At 34.7% G+C, this 21,511-nt stretch overlaps 2 protein-coding genes across 3 annotated transcripts in view; both read right to left on the bottom strand.

Annotated features, from left to right (window-relative positions):
* Positions 1–283, bottom strand: part of LOC119606935 (long-chain-fatty-acid--CoA ligase 4) — a 52,703-nt gene extending 52,420 nt beyond the window's left edge. The window contains 1 exon segment of the mRNA XM_037960608.1: positions 167–283. The gene's annotated coding sequence lies outside the window, so the exon portion shown is untranslated.
* A 1,740-nt stretch (positions 284–2,023) lies between these two features.
* On the bottom strand, positions 2,024–21,292 carry LOC119606932 (serine-rich adhesin for platelets-like). Of its 2 annotated transcripts, XM_037960603.1 has the most exons (14): positions 20,832–21,292; positions 20,507–20,722; positions 18,932–19,009; positions 18,771–18,854; positions 18,215–18,706; positions 17,929–18,150; positions 17,056–17,412; positions 10,365–16,979; positions 10,093–10,293; positions 7,246–9,287; positions 7,058–7,181; positions 6,836–6,973; positions 3,162–4,984; positions 2,024–2,899 (listed from the first exon to the last, which is right to left on the bottom strand). In XM_037960603.1, the coding sequence occupies exons 1-14, from the start codon at positions 20,878–20,880 to the stop codon at positions 2,645–2,647; spliced, it is 12,696 nt and encodes a 4,231-aa protein (XP_037816531.1). In that variant the 5' UTR covers positions 20,881–21,292; the 3' UTR covers positions 2,024–2,644. The 2 variants fall into 2 exon arrangements, with proteins under 2 accessions (XP_037816531.1, XP_037816533.1); XM_037960605.1 differs by lacking the exon at positions 18,932–19,009.
* Between the last annotated feature and the right edge of the window lie 219 nt (positions 21,293–21,511).

Genomic DNA, 21,511 nt, shown 5'->3' with positions numbered 1-21,511 from the left:
TCTTTAAAAAGCTCTCTAGTTATTTACTTTTTTATACCCTCTTTTCTAATTGCATTTTTATGCTTGTTTGTTATTTTCCTTAAAAATACCGTAATATTTTTTTAATTTCCTAATTAATAAACACTTTTTTAATAAGTTTATTGTTTTCTTTTTAATTAATATTTACTTTTTATTTATATTACACTTCAGATACTTATTGCTGTTGTAATTTTCATCTTTCTTTTTTGATGACGTCTAATTTGCATAAAACATCATCTCATTTATTTTAAGTTTTGTTTACCCCTCTTGTTGCTCTCTATTTATTACATTTTCTTAAACAAGCTGAAAATCTCACGTGGAGAACTAGTTTTTTCATTGTTGTTGTTGCTTCTTTTTGAAGTTTCCTTTTTTCTTGTTTCTTTTTGTTCACTCTTTCTATACAGCCTAGTTGTCAAATTGTGCTGGTGGCGTGATATCTATGTTGCCATATTTCTAACGGAAAATAGGTGTAAAAAATCATGAGCTCCGGTATATGTCATATATAAATGGTGGTAACTTTTTAATAACCGTTAAATGAGAGAAGAAACTTTAACTAAAATCGAATAGAACTAAACAAGAATCATACTAAAAGTGGACATGAATTGGAATAGTACTCGAACTGAACTAGACTTAACTTAGAACTGAGCGGATTAGAACGGAACTATAACTGAACTAGAACTGAACTAGAACTGAACTAGAATTGAACTATAATTGAACTAGAACTGAACTAGAACTGAACTAGAATTGAACTAGAATTGAACCAGAACTGAACTAGAACTGAACTATAACTGAACTATAACTGAACTAGAACTGAACTAGAACTGAACTAGAACTGAACTAGAACTGAACTAGAACTGAACTAGAACTGAACTAGAACTGAACTAGAACTGAACTAGAACAGAACTAGAACAGAACTAGAACTGAACTAGAACTGAACTAGAACTGAACTAGAACTGTACTAGAACTGAACTAGAACTGAACTAGAACTGAACTAGATCTGAACTAGAACTGAACTAGAACTGAACTAGAACTGAACTAGAACTGAACTTGAACTGAACTAGAACTGAACTAGAACTGAACTAGAACTGAACTAGAACTGAACTAGAACTGAACTAGAACTGAACTAGAACTGAACTAGAACTGAACTAGAACTGAACTAGAACTGAACTAGAACTGAACTAGAACTGAACTAGAACTGAACTAGAACTGAACTAGGACTGAACTAGAACAGAACTAGAACTGAACTAGAACTGAACTAGAACTGAACTAGAACTGAACTAGAACTGAACTAGACTTGAACTAGAACTGAACTAGAACTGAACCAGAACTGGACTAGAACTGAACCAGAACAGAACTGAACTAGAACTGAACTAGCACTGAACCAGAACTGAACTAGAACTGAACCAGAACTGAACTAGAACTGAACTAGCACTGAACCAGAACTGAACTAGAACTGAACCAGAACTGAACTAGAACTGAACTAGAACTGAACTAGCACTGAACTAGAACTGAATTAGAACTGAACTGAACTAGAACAGAACTAGAACTGAACTAGAACTGAACTAGACTTGAACTAGACTTGAACTGGACTAGAACTGAACTAAACTAGAACTGAACTAGAACTGAACCAGAACTGATCTAGAACTGAACTAATGCTGAACTGAACTAGAACTGAAATAGAACTGTACTGGAACTGAACTAGATCTTAACCAGAACTGAACTAGAATTGAACCAGAACTAAAATTGAACTAGAGCTGAATTAGAACTGAACTAGAACTAAACTGAATTGCATTAGAACTGAACTAGAACTGCTAGCGGCAATTTCTCACACATAAACCCTTTTCCCATCAGCCACTTTTAAAGGCCACAGTAATGAAATATTTAATTTGTTTTTACTCCCATTTCACTGCAATGAAACAAAGAATTAATCAACATGTAGTTTTCACATAAATTTTATTAAAATTGTTTTTATTTTCAAATTCATTTTGAAGTTGTGTAGTTTTTTGGAGTTTTTTTTTTTTTGTTAAAGAATTATTTTATATAAAAATAAGCAATTTTTGTAACCAATATAACGAAAAACTTAAATGCTAAACTTATGTTTTATATGTATAGAGTTATTAATTATTAAAAATTAATTAATTGTACACGTATTTATTTTGTTATATTATATACATTATTTCTGTAATTAACAGTTGGTTGTGTTTTCTTTTTTTGTTAGAGAGAAATTAATAAAAAAATATTCAAAAATGATTATTAGTCTTGATATAAAACTAAAAATAAATTTAATAAAAAAATAATATGTTTTCTTTAATTTAGTTAATTTTAAATGATAAAATATGCAAACTTAGACTTTTTTTAAATTAAAATCTATTTATAAAAGACATTTTAAATTGAAGCAGTGTGATCGGCTCTGTACAGATAATGTAGCGCAGAATATGTTTCCCAAAAAAATTGAAAGGTCACGGGGGGGGATCTCGATTTCGGCTCCTATTAATTGGGATCGGCTACCACTGATTTAAATGACATTATGTGTTTTAATACATTTAACAAAAGTTTTTTCATTACTTTAGATAATAGTATTTAAACGCATGTTTCTGCAGCAATTTTATCTTTTTTTCACCTCATGTCAGGCTAGGTAATCTTCAATATCATCTTCATTTTTAATTTCAGCATGCGGCTCTGTCGGCAGCTGTTGATTGTTACTGTCGGGCAGTATGGTTTCTTCACTGGATTGATTCGATTTGGAGACTATAATGATTTTTGAACCGGTAGCAGTACTGCGTGTAACACGTTTCACTGTGGCCATTGTGGTAGTGGTTATGGTCTCTGAACTACCACTTGCAGACGAGCCTCCAGAACGTACAGTTGTTACTATGGAACCCTAATGAGGTAAGTTTTTGAAAATATTTTTATTAAAATTTTAAAAATTTAAATTTTTTTTATAAAACTCCATCTAAAGATTTGTCGTAGTCCCACTATAGTCTAGTTCTGTTTAAGTTCTCGTTCTAGGTCAGTTCTAGTTTAGTTCGAGTGTAGTTACAGTCAGTTCTAGTTCAGTTCTTGTACAGTTCTAAAATATTTTGTTGGCAACTGCATAAAATGTATCTAAGTAAACAACTCTCTTACTTCTTCGACTCCTTTACCTGAGTTTTCTTCGCTATGGTGTTGGTATTCTTTCCATGTTGTGTTGAAGTCGCTGCTGTTGGGTACTGATGAGGATTTGTTAAGGCTTTCGGTGTGGAAGTTTTCAAAGGCGGGGTTGTATAAAAGACACGCGGTGATTCCTGTGCCGGTCTTTTTATGGGTCGTTTATTCACACTGTACGTTGTGGTGGTTATCTTATTATTGCTAGAGTCCATGGATGTGGACATTATGGCACCGGTATGTGTAGACATGGTAGACTTGGTATAAGCTGGTATTGTTGATAGAGGTGTCATCATTTGCATTTGATAGCCTATGATATTACGATCTGTATCGTAGATAGGCACTTGACGTTGTTTGACCATAACAGAACTTCCAGCACCAGCTCCTGCTGCTGATGTTGCGGTTGTAGTTAATGTGGTATTTCTATTACGACTCGTTTGTACTTTTCTCACCGCTTTATGGTGTTGACTGGAAGCCAATATAGTGGGTGAGGGTTGCAGCTGGGGCATGGGCCCGGCGGACAAGGTGTTGGCGGCCGCAATAGCTGGTTGTGTTGTTATATAACTGTTTGTATTTAAAATTGCTGAAGTGGGTGGTTGCGTGGGATGATCAAGCGTTTCATTTTGCAATAGCAGGGTTTGTTTTATGTACTCTTCCATTAACACTAACGTTTGATCCAAATCTTTAGCGCTAAACTTGCCTGTTCCTATTAAAGCTTCTATTATACGATGTCGATCCACAAAACTTAAACTTTCAAAAGGTTGTACCAACTGTTTAAGTAGCACATCAAAGCGTCTTAAATTGCAGCGTAATGAAGAATTTTGCACATTACTCATTGCAGTCATATGTCCGGCTCCTTTGGGCATAATAGAAATTATGTTTCTCGGAAGCGTAGCTGCTGAGGGTGCTGCTTGCGGTGTTGGAGCTGGTGGCTGGGTAGGCAAAATTTGTGATTCCGCCGGTAGTGAGTGTCTTATTTTCGCCGTTATAGTTGTGGTGGGTGGTAATTGTTTGGTCAAAGCATTTATGGTGGCTGTTAAGGCTGGTCGGGGTGTTGGTGCCATTGTGGGTATTACCGCAGGCGGCGGTGCTGTTATTGTCGTGGCAGCCGTGGCCATTTTATGATGTGTAGCAAGATTTTTTCTTATTTTTTCGGCCTTTTTACGTATAATAGCCGGTATAGAGCTATTGCCACTTTCCAAATCGGCTCTCGTTACCACCTTAGTTGTCAAAACTATAGAGGCGGGTAATTCTATAATCGGCACTTGCACCTGAGCATGTATGCGTGTCGGATCAATGGCCGGCATAGGACCATCCAAATTTGGACAACAATAGTCCAGCAAAACATTGCTGTGATTACGATTATATTTGGCAGGATGCAAGAAAGTGTACATACAGGTGCCTCTATTATCCAAAGCCGTGGGTGTTACTCCAAACGACGGCACATAGTTGCTGCTGCTAGAGTCTGTAGTCAATAGACGTATATCTGTGGGTGTAACAGAACTGGAGAGAGCATGTTGAGCTGCTTCTGTTATAGTTTGAGCACGGGCCAATAGTGTTGGTGTATCGGGTAGTATGGCGTCATTTATTAATCCCATGGGATTTTCATCTACAAATTCATTTTTAAGCTCAATAGTTTCATTTGTGTCAGGAACATTTATTAGGGTTGTGGTAGTTAAGGGAGCCACTGTGGATGGCGCGCGGGTGGTGGTCGGTAAGATATATGGTTGTTGTACCGGTTCAATGACTGGCATAGGTGTTAGCAGGGTGTTTGTATTGGGTATCATATGCGGTTGAGTTTGATCAATAAGTGCTGCTGGTTCTGAAATTAAATTGTAAAATTTATTAAAAAAAATTATTTTAGAATTAAATTTTAAATAGATTACTCCTTAAAAATATAAATTTCTGTTATAGTTTAGGACCTACTTTAGTTCTAGTTCAGTTCTAGTTCAGTTCTGATTCTAATCTAGTTCAGTTCTAGTTCAGTTCTAGTTCAGTTCTAGTTCAGTTCTAGTTCAATTCTAGTTCAGTTCTAGTTCAGTTCTAGTTCAGTTCTAGTTTAGTTCTAGTTTAGTTCTAGTTCAGTTTTAGTTCAGTTCTAGTTCAATTCTAGTTCAGTTCTAGTTCAGTTCTAGTTCAGTTTTAGTTCAGTTCTAGTTCAGTTCTAGTTCAGTTCTAGTTCAGTTCTAGTTCAGTTCTAGTTCAGTTCTAGTTCAGTTCTAGTTCAGTTCTAGATCAGTTCTAGTTCAGTTCTAGTTCAGTTCTAGTTCAGTTCTAGTTCAGTTCTAGTTCAGTTCTAGTTCAGTTCTAGTTCAGTTCTAGTTCAGTTCTAGTTCAGTTCTAGTTCAGTTCTAGTTCAGTTCTAGTTCAGTTCTAGTTCAGTTCTAGTTCAGTTCTAGTTCAGTTCTTGTTCAATTCTAGTTCAGTTCTAGTTCAGTTCTAGTTCAGTTCTAGTTCAGTTCTAGTTCAGTTCTAGTTCAGTTCTAGTTCAGTTCTAGTTCAGTTCAGTTCTAGTTCAGTTCTAGTTCAGTTCTAGTTCAGTTCTAGTTCAGTTCTAGTTCAGTTCTAGTTCTAGTTCAGTTCTAGTTCAGTTCTAGTTCTAGTTCTAGTTCTAGTTCAGTTCTAGTTCAGTTCTAGTTCAGTTCTAGTTCAGTTCTAGTTCAGTTCTAGTTCAATTCTAGTTCAGTTCTAGTTCAGTTCTAGTTCAGTTTCTAGTTCAGTTCTAGTTCAGTTCTAGTTCAGTTCTAGTTCAGTTCTAGTTCAGTTCTAGTTCAGTTCTAGTTCAGTTCTAGTTCAGTTTCTAGTTCAGTTCTAGTTCAGTTCTAGTTCAGTTTCTAGTTCAGTTCTAGTTCAGTTCTAGTTCAGTTCTAGTTCAGTCTAGTTCAGTTCTAGTTCAATTCTAGTTCAAGTTCTAGTTCAGTTCTAGTTCAGTTCTAGTTTAGTTCTAGTTCAGTTCTAGTTCAGTTCTAGTTCAGTTCTAGTTCAGTTCTAGTTCAGTTCTAGTTCAGTTCTAGTTCAGTTCTAGTTCAGTTCTAGTCAGTTCTAGTTCAGTTCTAGTTCAGTTCTAGTTCAGTTCTAGTTCAGTTCTAGTTCAGTTCTAGTTTCGTTCATTTCTAGTTCATTCTAGTTCAGTTCTAGTTCAGTTCTAGTTCAGTTCTTGTTCAATTCTAGTTCAGTTCTAGTTTCATTCTAGTTCAGTTCTAGTTCAGTTCTAGTTCAAGTTCTAGTCAGTTCTAGTTCAGTTCTAGTTCAGTTCTAGTTCAGTTCTAGTTCAGTTCTAGTTCAGTTCTAGTTCCAGTTCTAGTTCAGTCTCTAGTTCAGTTCTAGTTCAGTTCTAGTTCAGTTCTAGTTCAGTTCTAGTTTCAGTTCTAGTTCAGTTCTAGTTCAGTCTAGTTCAGTTCTAGTTCAGTTCTAGTTCAGTTCTAGTTCAGTTCTAGTTCAGTTCTAGTTCAGGTTCTAGTTCAGTTGCTAGTTCAGTCTAGTTCAGTTCTAGTTCAGTTCTAGTTCAGTTCTAGTTCAGTTCTAGTTTCAGTTCTAGTTAGTTCAGTTCTAGTTCAGTTCTAGTTCAGTTAGTTCTAGAAATTCAATATTATTCTAGAAACTCGTGGGATAGTTTTCTTCAGAAAATAACCTTGGAATGAGTAGAAATATATGTAAAAAAAGTAAATATTACCGTGTACATCCGCCGTAGAGGAAGTTGGTGTTGCACTTAGTAGGGTGCCGGCGTCAACTACCGATTGTATACGTAAATTAGTTTCAGAATTATTTTGTATAACTGGTAAAGACTCTTTTGTGGTTGTTGCTACGGGCACTAAAAATAAAAATAAAAAAATAAAATTTAGAATGTTAATATTTGAAATTCTATAAAGAGCAGTAAGTAAAAATATATAATTACCTTCAGCACCTTGCTTTTTATTCTTATTCAAAGCATTGAAATATTTCTTTACCATGGAACGATTAAGACGAACTCTTAGCTTACGGCATTTGTAAGTTTTTAAAGTACTTGCTGTGGGAGTTATCTGCAAGATAAAGTTAGTTAAAGTTAGTTCAAATAGAGGGAATACAAACTTTATAAAAACTTACCTTAAGACGTTTATTATGATCATCAACATATAATTTCTTTATATTATCAGCACTTGGTATTAGATTTAGTAAAGTTGAAGGATGTCCTGCCGCCGGTTGTTTAGGTGTTTTAAATACAACATTACTTGCTTGTATAGCGGGCTGTTGTTTAGGTATTACTAAAGATTTTCTAGCAGAAGCTATAACAACTTTATCCATGGAATCTTTTGGAGTGAGAAGAGGCATAGATTTTCTAGATTTTGCTACGCTTTCAGTAGCAGCAACAATTTCAGTGGTTTTTGCCGCTTCGGTTCCAGCTAACTCTTTAATGTTTAGAGATTTGCGTGATTTGGTAGACAATACTTTGGATGGAGGAGTTGAGAACATTCTTTGTTCTGTATTTGCCATAATGTCAGGAGTTTTAAGCATATCTCTGGGTAGTAAAGAGGATCTTTTAGTTTTAGCAGCAATTTGCTGAGTCTTACGTTTTGTGGGCGATTTGTTTATGTCTTTAGTTGTAGGCGTGTTAGTGGTTGTTGAGGTGTCTGAATTTTCGGAAAATTCCATAACTTTGGGTATTTCAGCCGTGACATTTGCCATAGATGGCTCTTGGCTGGTATTTAATTGTTCCATACTGTCATTTACATTTCTTTTGACTGATAAGCGTTGACGCTTAACATGTGTGGGTGTGTTTAGAAGATCATTTATGCCACCCTCTTTCATTTCCTTAGACATGGACTCTATAAGCAAGTCAATTTCTCGTTTTTTAGGTTTCAATTTGGGTGGACTGACCTTGGGAGTATTTGATTTTCCCATTACTATTGGACTGGCTCGTTTTTGGGTAGATTTTCTAATCGAGTTAGAAAGCCGTTTTACAGCTTTTTTACTACTACTTTTTCTGCTCTGCTGCTGTAACACATTTTGCAACTGATTATCCGAAGGTTGTAATAAACTATTATCCAACTGTTGTGTGGTATCCGTTATATTTTCCGAAGTTTCTTTGTCATCTGTAGCTTTAGAATCCTGCTGAGGTTGCACAGTTGACTGCAAGTCTTTTTCCTTAATTTGGCTTAATATTTTGTTGTCTGCTTGTGTTGTGGTGTCAGCCATTTCTAGCGTTTTGTCTTTGTCTTCTGCTGGTTTTGTTTCCGAGATTTTCGCTGCTGGCTTGACTTTAGGTGGACGCCCTGGACGTCTTGCTGCCGGCTGCAATTCTTTTTCCTTATTCTGACACATCATATTGTTGTCTTCCTTTGTCGTAATCTCAGCTACTTCTTCCTTTTCGTCTTTATCTTCAGTAGGCTTTATTTCTGATGTTTTTGTTACTGGCTTATCTTTTACTTTAATTGGGTTGACAGATGTTGCTTGTGTCGTATCTTTTGTAGTGCTAGTAGTCTCTGTTGATTCAACTTCCACATTTTGTTTCTTACTTTTTAGCCAATCTGAAAATGACATCACCGCAGAAGAGCCTGGTGATTTGGTAGGGGAAACATTAACTTTTCCCTTAATAGTTTTAGTTTTATCCGTTAACACCGTAGTAGAGCCGCCTCCAGGAGTTTTAGTAGGTGAAACATTAATGTTTGTTTTATTACCTTTAACACGTTCCGGTGTCTCTTGTACTTTGGAGACATTTGAAATGACTGCTTTAGCTTCTGTGGGTAAACTTTTCTTGATGTTTACATTCGACTTTATGCTCAAAGGATCTTTATTAACTGATTGTTGTTTTATTACTTGTAAAGCTACTTTATTAGTAGTTTTTGTTGTTTGTTTAGAGCCCAATACTTCCTTCTGAAGTACTTTTTCAGGCTCTTTTATCGGTGCGAATTTTCCTTTAGCATTTCTTGGTTTCTCTTCTGTATTTTTCTCTTGGACGCCAGTATTATTTAAGGGCTCCTTGCTTGATTCAGTATTTTTGTTTTGTGAAGTTTCAGGCAGTTGTTGTTTTGTTGCTGGTACTTCTTGTGGCTCATGCAAATAATCCTGTTCTTTTGTAACAACATCCGCTGTAACAACGGGCAACTCTTCTTCTACCAGACAATCGTCATTTAAATTACGAAAACGTGCTGAAATTATAAATGAAATACGAATAAATTAAAAAAAAATAGTTTAGAGAGAACGGTTCTTGTTCCAGTTAAGTAGTTCAGTTTTAGTTCAGTTCTAGTTTAGTTCTAGTTCAGTTCTAGTTCAGTTCTAGTTCAGTTCTAGTTCAGTTCTAGTTCAGTTCTAGTTCAGTTCTAGTTCAGTTCTAGTTCAGTTCTAGTTCAGTTCTAGTTCAGTTCTAGTTCAGTTCTAGTTCAGTTCTAGTTCAGTTCTAGTTCAGTTCTAGTTCAGTTCTAGTTCAGTTCTAGTTCAGTTCTAGTTCAGTTCGAGTTCAGTTCTAGTTCAGTTCTAATTCAGTTCTAGTTCAGTTCTAGTTCAGTTCTAGTTCAGTTCTAGTTCAGTTCTAGTTCAGTTCTAGTTCAGTTCAAGTTCAGTTCTAGTTCAGTTCTAGTTCAGTTCTAGTTCAGTTCTAGTTCAGTTCTAGTTCAGTTCTAGTTCAGTTCTAGTTCAGTTCTAGTTCAGTTCTAGTTCTAGTTCTGTCCTAGTTCATTTCTAGTTCAGTTCTAGTTCAGTTCTAGTTCAGTTCTAGTTCAGTTCTAGTTCAGTTCTAGTTCAGTTCTAGTTCAGTTCTAGTTCAGTTCTAGTTCAGTTCTAGTTCAGTTCTAGTTCAGTTCTAGTTCAGTTCTAGTTCAGTTCTAGTTCAGTTCTAGTTCAGTTCTAGTTCAGTTCTAGTTCAGTTCTAGTTCAGTTCTAGTTCAGTTCTAGTTCATTTCTAGTTCATTTCTAGTTCAGTTCTAGTTCACTTCTAATTCAGTTCTAGTTACTTACTTGATTTCTTTGATGTATTATCCAATTTTGGTTTTTTGCCAGAACTTTGATTCTCCTCCAAGGCTGGTGAACGTAAAACCCGTTTTATAGTAGTACTTCCTATAACCGTAGGCTTATCAAATTTACCAATCTTTTGCGCTGCCACTGGTGTTGGTGTAGTCTTCAATGGTGGTGGCTCTTTAAAAAGTTTCTTCTTTTTATCTGTAAATGTAAGAAAACAAATATAATATTACTTTCTGTTAATATAATTATACAACTAATTAAATCTTCACCATTTTCCGATAATGGCGTTTCCGTTGCCCGTTTTCTTAAAGTTCGTCGTATTGTATTGTCCGAGTTGGATGATGTGATAGAGGAGCATTCACTGCCAGACATATCAGCATCTAAACTGATACTGTCTTGTTGGGATTTTGAGAGTGTATCAAACATTGAAGACTCTGCTTGTTCTGCGATCACGTCTTCATTTTCCAATTGCGATTCTTCGGCAGGTTTTTTGTCGACGTTAGAGGTTATGTCCTCTGATTGAGATATTTCAGTTTTTTCATCGGCATTTGAGAGTTTTTGTTTAATTTCTGTACGTTTTTTGGTATTCGAGGGCTTTTTATCTTGCTCTTCTGTGGAAAGTTTTGAATCCTCTAGTGTTGAACTCGATTCAACAGTAGAAGTTTCTGGGGTATCTTTTTCTGGTTTTGCCGCATCTTGTGTTGAAGTTTTTTCCGTAGACGGTTCAACCGAAGATATTTTTGTTGTTTCTTTTCCTTCTTTAAGTTCATTTTCTGGGTTTACAGCTTGAGTTGCTTTAATATCTGCACGACTCCTAGTTTTTCTCGGTTCGGCATGTTCTTCATCTGTTTGTGTTTTATTATCATCATGGTTTGTTGGTTTTTCTGTTTGTTTTGCAGAATTATCTTTCTCTTCTTGTATTGCTGCTGCAATCTTTTCAGTTGTTTTATTTTCAGCTTGTTCTTTAACTTCAGCAGTTGTTTCTTTCTCTGCTGTTTCTTTAATTTCAGCACGACTTCTTGTTTTTCTAGGTTCAAGAGTTTCCTCTTTGGTTTGTTCTTGCTGTGATAATTTCTCCTCAGAAGATTCAATTTGTGTTGTTTTAGTTGTTTCTTTGACTTGTTCATCTTTTTGGGCCACACGTTTCCTAGTGGTTCTCGGCTCAAAATGTTCTTCATCTGTGAGTATTTTACTATCATCTTGAGATGAAATTTTTTCTTTGGAAACTTCACTTTGTGTTATGTTCTTTGTTTCATTATGCTCTACTCGTTTTCTAGTTTTACGGGGTTCCAAATGTTCTTCATCTTCAGTTTGAGACTCTTCATTTGTTTCTTTATGTGCTCCCCGTTTTCTAGTTTTCCTGGGTTCGCTTAGTTCTTCCTCTATTTGAGTTTTTTCTTGTGTTGCACCTTTTTCTTGAGATAGTTCAGCTTGTGGTTGTTCCTTTGTTTCTTTAAGTTCACCCCCCTTTCTAGTCTTTTTGGATTCATTAATATCTTCCTCCGTTTGTGTTTTATCGAGTGTTGCACCTTTTTCATCCGATAGTTCAGCTTGTGTTTGTTCCTTTGTTTCTTTAAGTTCTCCACGCTTTCTAGTTTTTCTGGGTTCCAACTGTTCTTCATCTGTTTGTGTTTTTGATTCATCTAGTGTTGCTGCCTTTTCTTCTATAATTTCAGCTGGAGTTGCATTTGTTTCTTTTTCTAATTCAGCTTTAACTTCACCACGTTTCCTAGTTTTTCTCGGTTCAAATTGTTCTTCATCCGTTTGTGTTTTTGTCTCATCAAGTGTTGCATCATTTTCTTCTGTAACTTCAGCTTGCGTTTCCTTTGTTTCTTTCTTTAATTCAGTATGTTTTCTTGTAGTTCTTGTCTCTAATTTTCCTTCATCCGTTTGAGTTTTAGAATCATCTAGTGTTGCACTTGTTTCTTCTGTAATTTTAGCTTCAGTCTCCTTAGTATCTTTTCCCAATTCAGCTTTAAGTTCTCCTCGTTTTCTAGTTGTTCTTGTCTCAGACTTTTCTTCTTCCACTTGATTATCAGAATCCTTTTGTTTTGTCAATTTTTCTTCAGATTGTTGAGTTGTTTCCTTTGAGTCTTTTTTCTCTTTATCTAAACTTTTTTCGTCGATTTGAAGTTGTGTCGCTTCATCTTCTTGTTTAGGTTCTGCACGACTTCTGGTTATTCTAGGTTTAACATGATCTTTATCTTCCTTTTGTTTGGTTAAATCTTCCTTTGAGGCGGATGATTCAGTTTTTTCTTTGTCTACCTCAGTTTTCTGTTCACCATGGCTTCTAGTTTTTCTTGGTTCAAAGTGCTTCTCTTCCTTTTCACTTTCTAAAACTTCACTGGTTGACTTTTGCTCCTCCTCTTCCTGTTTTGTAGCTTTAGCCTTTGAAGTTTTATTCTCTTCTTTAACTTGTGCTTTATCCACATGTTCCTTCTCTAGCTTCTCCTCTTTTGTAGTTTCAGTTTTTAAAGTTTTATCCTCAAGTTCTTCAGTTTTTTGAGACTTTTCCGCAGTTTCTTTCTCTTTAGTTTTACTTTCAGTTTTAACAACTTCTTTCAATCCCACCTTCTTTTTTGTTTCTAGTTTTTGCAAATTCTCTTCTTCACTAGTTGTTTTCTCAACTTTGCTTTTCTCCAATTTTTCTGCTTGAGATTCACTAGATTTTTTAGCTTTTGGTGATTGTGTTCTTTCAGTTTTTCCCTCCTTAGATTCTTCATTTGATTTGATATTTTCCAAACGACTTCTAGTTATTCTTGGTGTAATTGCCACTTCACTCTTATCTTCTTCTGTTGTGTCCGTTACGGATTGTTTAGTATCATTAGCTTGTTCAGAGTTTGTTTGTTCTTTAGATGATTCAACTTTTGTTTCTTTTTTAGATAATTCAACTTTTGTTACTTCTTTAGTTGAAGAAACATCTGAAGTTACTTTAGTTTCCTTGGTATCTTTAACATCCTTTTCTTCTATCTTTGTTGCAGTCTCAGTCTCTTTTATTATGGCATCCTGGAGCTTTGTCGCCTCCTTAACTTTTCCAATTGTTTCCTCTTTTATATTTGCTTCATTCTTGGTTGTAGCCACCTCCTTTTGACCATCTTTTATTGTTGCTTCCTTGATGTTAGAATCTTCCATTTTCTGATCTTTGCTGGTGACTTCTTTTGCATTTTCTGTTGACTCTTTTGAATCCTTTGTTTCTTTTTCAGCCTTAACATCTTCCTTTTTCATGTTGGAGGCCTTTGTAATCTGCGGCGTTTTATTTTCTACAGTTTTACTCACAACTTTTATGACTTTTTTAGTGGGTTTGGGAGATTGTGTGGATTTTATGTTTGTATTTGTAGGTTTATCTTTTGCTATTGGTTTTGCATCTTTATTTGTGCTTTGTGGAGTTTGAGTTTTTGCTGCAGTTTTTGAATCATTGGGATTTATACTTTGTTTGCTTTGAGTTGTTTCTTTAACATTAACTTTCTGCTCTTTTTCCGTTTGCTCTTTATTGGTATTTTGTGGAAGTTTAGTTTTGTCTGCCTTTGATTCGTCTGTCTTTGATTGTATGGCTTGTTTTTTGTCTGTTGCCTTTTCAGTCTCTTTTAGATCGGTTTTAGTTGCTGCAGTTTCTTTAAGAGGCTGCTTAGCAGAAGAGCTGGGGGTCTCTTGTGGGACTGCTTCTTTAGTTTCGGGAACTGAGATCTCTTTATTAGTATCTTTAGAAGTGTCTGTATTAGTTCTTGTCATCATTTTTATCTCCTTTTCACTTTGAGATTTCTTTAGTGGCTGACTTGTACTCTCAGTAACTGTAGCATCTTTTGTTTTGCTAGTTTCCGTTTTAGGATTTTGTGGAGTTATAGTTTCTATTGTTTTTATATCTTTAGGCTTCTCGGACTTTACATTACTGATGGTCTTAGTAGCTTGCTGTTTGTTAACCACTTCCTGCTTTTCTTTTTCAGTTGTAGTTTCAACTTTTTTATTTGTTGTTGCATCTAATTTAGTTTTCTGTGTCTGTACCTGGTTCAGTTTAGGTTTTGCTTTCGGTGACATTGGTATGCTTTTATTATCCTTAGTCTTAGCTTCCGAACTTTTTGCTTGTTCCGTGGCTGTAGTATTCTTGGAACTTTGTATTGGTTTCTTGAAATCTGCCGACTTTTCTTGAGCTTTGAGATCCTCGGGTTTTCCCGCATTCGAAGCATTGACATCTTTAGTTTCCTTAGTTTCTGGTTTTCCAGTAGCTTGAGGTTTTGTTTCAGTGGATTTTGTATTGCTGCCCGAAATTCCTTTAGCAGGTGTTTTAATTGGAGTTTGTTTATTACTGGTTTGTGTAACAGAAGTTTCTTTAGCTGGTGTTTTTATGGGCGTTTTCGATATTCCAGAAGTTTGAGGTTTTGTTTCTGTGTTTTTTGTATTGGTTCCCGAAATACTGGTTCCTTTAGCCGGCGTTTTAAGTGGAGTTTGTTTGTTGCTGGTTTGTGTAACAATAGTTTCTTTAGATGTTGTTTTTAAAGGCGTTTGGTTGTTGGTATTTTTAGTATCTTTAGTTGCAGGAGGATCTTCTTTTTTCTCTTTAGTTGTTTTGCTTTCCTCAGCAGTAGGTTTGTCAGTATTTTTAACTTCCACTGCTTTGGATGGTGCTTGATTTGAGTCTTTTTTCTCTTTGTTGGTCTCAGCACTAGTTTTTTTAGAGTCAGAACTGGAATCCTTTTTAGGTCCTTCAGTAGTATTAGTTTTAGAGGATGAGGCAGCAGTTGATGAAGTCTTTGAAGTATTTAAATCAACTTTAGGAGTTTTAGCAACAACTGGATTCTGTGTTGCAACTTTAGTTGTTTCAGTCGTCGTTTTAGTTTCAGATTTATCTGATTTCTGTTCTTTAGCAGAGATAGCCGATGTTTGTTCTTTAACCGATTCCTTAGATTTCGGCAACTCCTTTGTATTAGTTCCCTCCTTTTGTTCTGACAAAGTTTTAGTTTCAACTTTTGGTTTTTCATTTGTATTAGACACTTTAACGGGGGAAGCAGTCTTGGTTGTAGATTTATTTGCCGTTGTTGTAGTAGGATTATTGGGTTTATTTGTATCAGTTTTAGTATTTAAAGATTTATTTAGATCTGCGGTAGGTTTAGGTTTCTTAGAGAAATCAGACTTATCAGTTTTATTACTACTAATACTGCTACTCGAGCTACTTTTATTTAAATTGGGTGTTTTACTCAAATTTTTACGTTCTTTTGAAGAATCACGTGAACTAGTAGGGGTTGAAGAAGTAGTTGTAATTTTGCTTGAAGATGTTGTTGTTTTAGCAGGAGGATCTTTGGTTTTATCCTTAGCTGTATTAAGGGATTTTTCAGCTACTTTTTCTTTAGGTTTTTCCATATCCTTTTTCTCCAAAGTTTTGTTGAGATCTTTGGACTCCTTCTTATTATTATCTGAATCTTTGGGAATCTTGCTGTCGTTACTGGTTTTAGCTGTATCATTTTCCACTTCTTTCGGTTTTATATCCTTCTTTTCTGCAGACTTTTCTTTCGTTCCCTCCTGTGAGTTTTCTTTTTTAATGTCAGAACTTTTACTAGAATCTTTTGTTTCTGTTTTTATAGGTTTTGTTTCTTTTATATCCTGTTTTTCCTTTGTCTTTTCTTTCCCTCCCTCTGTTGAGTGTTCTCTTTTAGCACTTGAACTTTTGTGGGTGTCTTTTGTTTCTTTGTGCTCTCTAGATTTGCTAGATTCTCGAGATTTAGAAGATTCTTTAGAATCACTAGATTTTCTATGATCCTTAGAATCACTAGATCTTCTATGTTCCTTATGATGATGATGACGTTTGCTTTCCTTATCATGACTATGTCTAGAACGATCTTTAGAGCTTTCGCGTGAACGATCTTTAGAACTTTCTCGTGAACTTTTATCACGAGAACTTTCCCTTGAACTTTTATCTTTTGAATTGTCTCGAGAACTTTTACTTGAAGAATGTTTGGAACTTTTATCTTTTGTATCTTTATCGCGGGAGCTTTTTTCACTAGATTCTTTTGTTTTATCCTTTAAAGATTTATGAGAATTTGTAGGACTTTTAAATGAAGCTGAGGAGGAGCTAGAAGCTTTTTCTGTTACAGAACTAGTGTTTGAAGATTTTTTGGGTGTCTCCAGGACTTTTGTTTCCAAATCAGTTTTGTTATCCGTAGTAGTGGGTTGCTCTTCAAAGCCTTTAAAATCATCTACATCATCTAAGCTAAGCAATGGTGCAGGCGTTTCTTCATTGGTTTCTGGTGTGTTTAAATTTCTAAAACGTTTCTTTTTGCGTGTTTGTGGTGAGTCCGTGATATTTTGTTTTAAATTTGTAGCTTCCTGGCTATCTTGGGTTTCTGCAGGCAAAAAGCATTCGCTTATAATAGCACTCTGTTCAGCAGCAGTTGCTGGTATTTCTTTAGTTTCTAAACCACCTTCCGTTAATTTTTCATTATTAACTTCCATTTCTTTCGACTCTTCCAACTCCTTTGTTTCTTTTGTTAATTTCTCTTGTTCCTTATTTTCCACTTCCTTTGCTTCCCTGACACTTTCTTCCCTAACTTTCTGTTCCTGTTGCTTTTCGTTACTTCCTTTATCTTCACTAACTTCCTCTACAGCATTATCGTCATAATCAATTACAACACCAGTTTTTGCTAATTTATATTTATTTTCCTCCTGTTTTTGAATAATTTCCACCTCCGCTGTAACCTCTTCTTCGCCTTCCAATTCAATATCTGCCAGTGTTATCTCTGGATTGTATTTAACTTTATGTTTCATGGCCTCAGCATACGATTCTTCCAGCAGTTCTTCTACCGCCGATAAATCCGAATCAGTCGATGCACCTCCGGGCGAACTTATGCCTCTGTAATCCATATTCTTAACACTTTTCTTTTTAGTTCTTTTCTTATCTAATAAAAGACAAAATAGAAGATTAATAATTAATGCATAACTCCAGTATAAAACAAACAAACTTTAACAACTTACTCGTTTTATTGGAGTGCTTTGGTGTAGTTGGATTTGTTAATGACGGGTTCGTTGTGGTTGTGGCCGTGGTGGTGGGTGCTTGTTCAAAACTATCTACTAAATTTTCTCTGGAGGCTGTTATATCAATAACAATATTAACTTCTTCTTCCTCTTCTCCAGTATCTTCGAGTAAATTGTATGTTTGTAGGAGTTCCAATAATTTTGGTTTTTCTCCCTTTGTTAAAACACTTTCGATTATTAGTGGATGCTCGTATGGCTTGATGGCTTTAGTTTTGCGTAGTTTAAAACCAGAAGAACTGCTGGGTGTAGCACTATCGTCTGATATAACGGGTGAAGGTGTTGAGGCGCGATAATCTTCTAAATATGTGTTGTATTTTATGTTTTTGTTTTACAAGTCAAACGTTTATAAATTTTTTGATTTTTTTTATTTAAATAAATAACTAAACATTTGATCGATGTGGGACATAAACATCGATCAATAATAACAACAATTTCATTACAATTGTTAATGATTTTAAAGAAACAAAATCTATAATTACGCAAATTTATTCTCAAGACAACACATTAACAATTGTAATACAATTCAAAAAATTCTAGTCTATAATCTAATTTAGCATATAGTCTGGTCTATAGACAAGTCTAAAGTCTGGACTATAGCCTAGTCTAAAGTCTGGACTGTAGTATAGTCTATAGTTAAGACTATAGTATAGTCCATAGTCTGGACTGTAGTCTAATCTATAGTCTGGACTATATTCTACTTTATAGTCTGGACTCTAGTCTGTAGTCTGGGCCATAGTTTGGACTATAGTCTAGTCTATAGCCTAGCTTCGAAATGTTTTACAAAATACGATAAAATACATTTTTGTTACTTACCCAAATTAGAAGTCGTACCACTGGAATCATTAGATAATTCTATAACTTGTGAACTATGACTTAAGACATCTTCATCGTCTTCATCATCATAGTAATCGTCACCGGAATAGTATTCATCATTGCTATCATCATCATCAAACTCACTAATTGAATTATAAGTTTCTCCAGAAATGTCTGATAAAGAATAGTTATCAGAGCCTGCTTCCGATAGATCGTCTAGATCTAGAAAGTTCAAGTAATTATAAATAGAAATTTGTTTAAAAAGAAGTTTTTTTTTTAACTTTACCTAAAGGATCATTGGCAGGATCTTTTGTAATAATCTTCTCAGGTCTTACTATAGTAGCAGGACGTTTGGTTACCTTTTTTACAACTGTGGTTGTAGCTTTAGGATTGTTTGAGGAAGAAGCTTGTTTAACTGATCCTGATGTGCTGGCTGCTGATGCTAAAGGTTTACGTGCTAATGCTGGCAATTGCACTGGTCGTGAAGATGTTGCTGCTGATGTAGAAGAGGTGGAGGTGGTAGGTTTTTGTCGTTGGCTTATGGATGATGATGTGGTTGTTGATATAGAGGAAGTTGAACGTGCTGCTGCTGTTCTTTGTAATAAATTTGTTTTATTTTGTAAATTCTGTTGTTGATTCTGTACTGTTGGTCTAACAGTAGCTATTGATTTGGGTTTATTGGCAAGTGTTGTTTGAGTTCTAGGGTTAGGTGTGGTTTGCGTATTAACGCCACTGGTTTTTGTTGGGAAAGTTTTAGGTTTGGGTGTTGAAGAAGTTACTAGAGAACGGTAAAAGTTTACTTTTTAAAATCGTTTTAATCATTTTAACCGAAAAAAACTTACTTTTATTAGCTGTTTTCTCATCTGTATTAAAATTAGTTGTGATTTCTTGTCTTGATATTTCTACTTTTTGTATAATTTTTGCTCCTGGAATATAAATATAATTAACATTTATTAATAATTAAGTTAAAAAAAAACTTTAAAATATGTATTAATATTAATACCTAGTTCATCAATTTTATCATCTAAAGAGTCATAGGAATCAAAAGATGCTGAATTTCTTCTTAAAGCAGTTTCGTTTTCTAGACGAAAAGAATCAGAAATAAAAGTAAATGAAATAAAAAATAAAGAAACAAAAAAAAAAGAAAAATTTTCCAAATGCGAAATGAAAAATTTCACTAAAAATTAAATAAACCTATTTTTATTAGAATTTAAAATTTTACTTCAGTATTAGTTCAGTTCTAGATCAGTCCTAGTTCAGTTCTAGTTCAGTTCTAGTTCAGTTCTAGTTCAGTTCTAGTTCAGTTCTAGTTCAGTTCTAGTTCAGATCTAGTTCAGTTCTAGTTCAGTTCTAGTTCAGTTCTAGTTCAGTTCTAGTTCAGTTCTAGTTCAGTTCTAGTTCAGTTCTAGTTCAGTTCTAGTTCAGTTCTAGTTCAGTTCTAGTTCAGTTCTAGTTCAGTTCTAGTTCAGTTCTAGTTCAGTTCTAGTTCAGTTCTAGTTCAGTTCTAGTTCAGTTCTAGTTCAGTTCTAGTTCAGTTCTAGTTCAGTTCTAGTTCAGTTCTAGTTCAGTTCTAGTTCAGTTCTAGTTCAGTTCTAGTTCAGTTCTAGTTCAGTTCTAGTTCAGTTCTAGTTCAGTTCTAGTTCAGTTCTAGTTCAGTTCTAGTTCAGTTCTAGTTCAGTTCTAGTTCAGTTCTAGTTCAGTTCTAGTTCGGTTCTAGTTCAGTTCTAGTTCAGTTCTAGTTCAGTTCTATTTCATTTCTAGTTCAGTTCTAGTTCAGTTCTAGTTCAGTTCTAGTTCAGTTCTAGTTCAGTTCTAGTTCAGTTTTAGTTCAGTTCTAGTTCAGTTCTAGTTCAGTTCTAGTTCAGTTCTAGTTCAGTTCTAGTTCAGTTCTAGTTCAGTTCTAGTTCAGTTCTAGTTCAGTTCTAGTTCAGTTCTAGTTCAGTTCTAGTTCAGTTCTAGTTCAGTTCTAGTTCAGTTCTAGTTCAGTTCTAGTTCAGTTCTAGTTCAGTTCTAGTTCAGTTCTAGTTCAGTTCTAGTTCAGTTCTAGTTCAGTTCTAGTTCAGTTCTAGTTCAGTTCTAGTTCAGTTCTATTTCGGTTCTAGTTCAGTTCTAGTTCAGTTCTAGTTCAGTTCTAGTTCAGTTCTAGTTCAGTTCTAGTTCAGTTCTAGTTCAGTTCTAGTTCAGTTCTAGTTCAGTTCTAGTTCAGTTCTAGTTCAGTTCTAGTACAGTTCTAGTTCAGTTCTAGTTCAGTTCTAGTTCAGTTCTAGAGGATAATGGGGAGTTTTCTTTAAGAAATTCCAAATTTTTCCTAAAAACACAAACTTAGTACAAAATTAAATTTTTTCTAAAAATTAAAACATTTAATAAAAAATAGATTAAAAAAATCGGGATTTAAGTCCCAACCAGTAACAGATTCAGATTGTGTAAAATCAAATTATAATCAGTCTCTTTCAGAGTCTCCAACTCTAACAGTCTCTAACAAGACAATAAGTATAGTATGTTGAGGCCTATAAGTTCACTTCATTCAGCCCTACCCATAGCAATATGTATTTTCGCCCCATAAACATCTTTTACTTACCACTTCTTTGATAATCATTCAAATCATCCTCATCATCTTCTGAATTATCATCGAATAAACAATTAAATATATCCTGATCTAAAGATGATGAAGAATCATCACCGTCGTCATTATTAGCTTTTGGATTTTGTGAATTTTTATTATTGTTATTATTCGATTTTGATGAAGTGGAGGCCGACGATGCGGCGGCCGCAGCTGCAGCCGCTGAATTTAACGCTTAAAAAGGGAAACAAGAAGTAGGAAAAAAGCACAAAATTACTAACATACGAGTCAGAACGCAGAGGCAGCAAAGCAATTAATTGCATTTGCAATAATTATAATTTACCAGGTAACACTAAATCTTCGTACTCTTCCAGATATTCAATGTCTTCCATTTTTTTATATCCACACACAAGGTCAAGTTTTATACTTTGGTCGTTTATGGGAATTTTCACTTTTTTTGTTCTTTTTTAGAAAAGTTGTTGTCGCATTTTTTCCATTAATGTCCCAAAACACAAACTTTTCTAAAGGCTGTACCAAGTTATTTTCACAACGAACGAGCAAAGTGTGTGTGTTGTTTTGGAATTTTACAGAAACTTTGCGTTAGCTATTTTTTCCTTTCAAAATTATATTTTTTCTATAAATTGACACTTTAAAAACTTCACTTATGTTTTATAGAAAGTAATTTAATAGTTTTTCTTCATTAATTGCAGAGTTTTTAAAGGAAAATTAATTATTTTTTGCACTAACGCGCTTTTTCTGAACAAATTTTTTTAGCCGATGCATATTAAATAGTGTTGTGAGAGTAATCGTAGTTTTTTGAGGAGTACTCAATAATTCCGAGTACCGTACAGGTGTCAGTGTTGTATTTGTGTATACAATAAGCAAAGACAGCAGAGTTGGGAAAATAACTAATTTACCAAGAAATGTAGGTTTCTTGTAAGCAGTGAAAAGAAAAACTGTTTTTATTTAAAGACTATAGTTAGTTTCGGCATAAATAATTATAAATTTGTACGCGACTTTTAT

The sequence above is a fragment of the Lucilia sericata genome, unplaced genomic scaffold, assembly GCF_015586225.1.
Source record: "Lucilia sericata isolate MDLA Ls3-8-SP2 unplaced genomic scaffold, ASM1558622v1 Contig000638F_arrow, whole genome shotgun sequence".
Taxonomy (NCBI): Eukaryota; Metazoa; Arthropoda; class Insecta; order Diptera; family Calliphoridae; genus Lucilia; species Lucilia sericata.
The sequence above is the reverse complement of the archived record's forward strand: the minus strand, read 5'-3'. Positions and strand labels throughout refer to the sequence as shown.

Coding starts and splice junctions, on each gene's coding strand:
- LOC119606932 (XM_037960603.1), bottom strand. CDS start 20,880: ATGGAAGACATTGAATATCTGGAAGAGTACGAAGATTTAGTGTTACCT. Junction 9,288..10,092: donor TAATACATCAAAGAAATCAA/GTAAGTAACTAG, acceptor TTATAATTTCAG/CACGTTTTCGTAATTTAAAT. Junction 2,900..3,161: donor CCATAGCGAAGAAAACTCAG/GTAAAGGAGTCG, acceptor TTACCTCATTAG/GGTTCCATAGTAACAACTGT.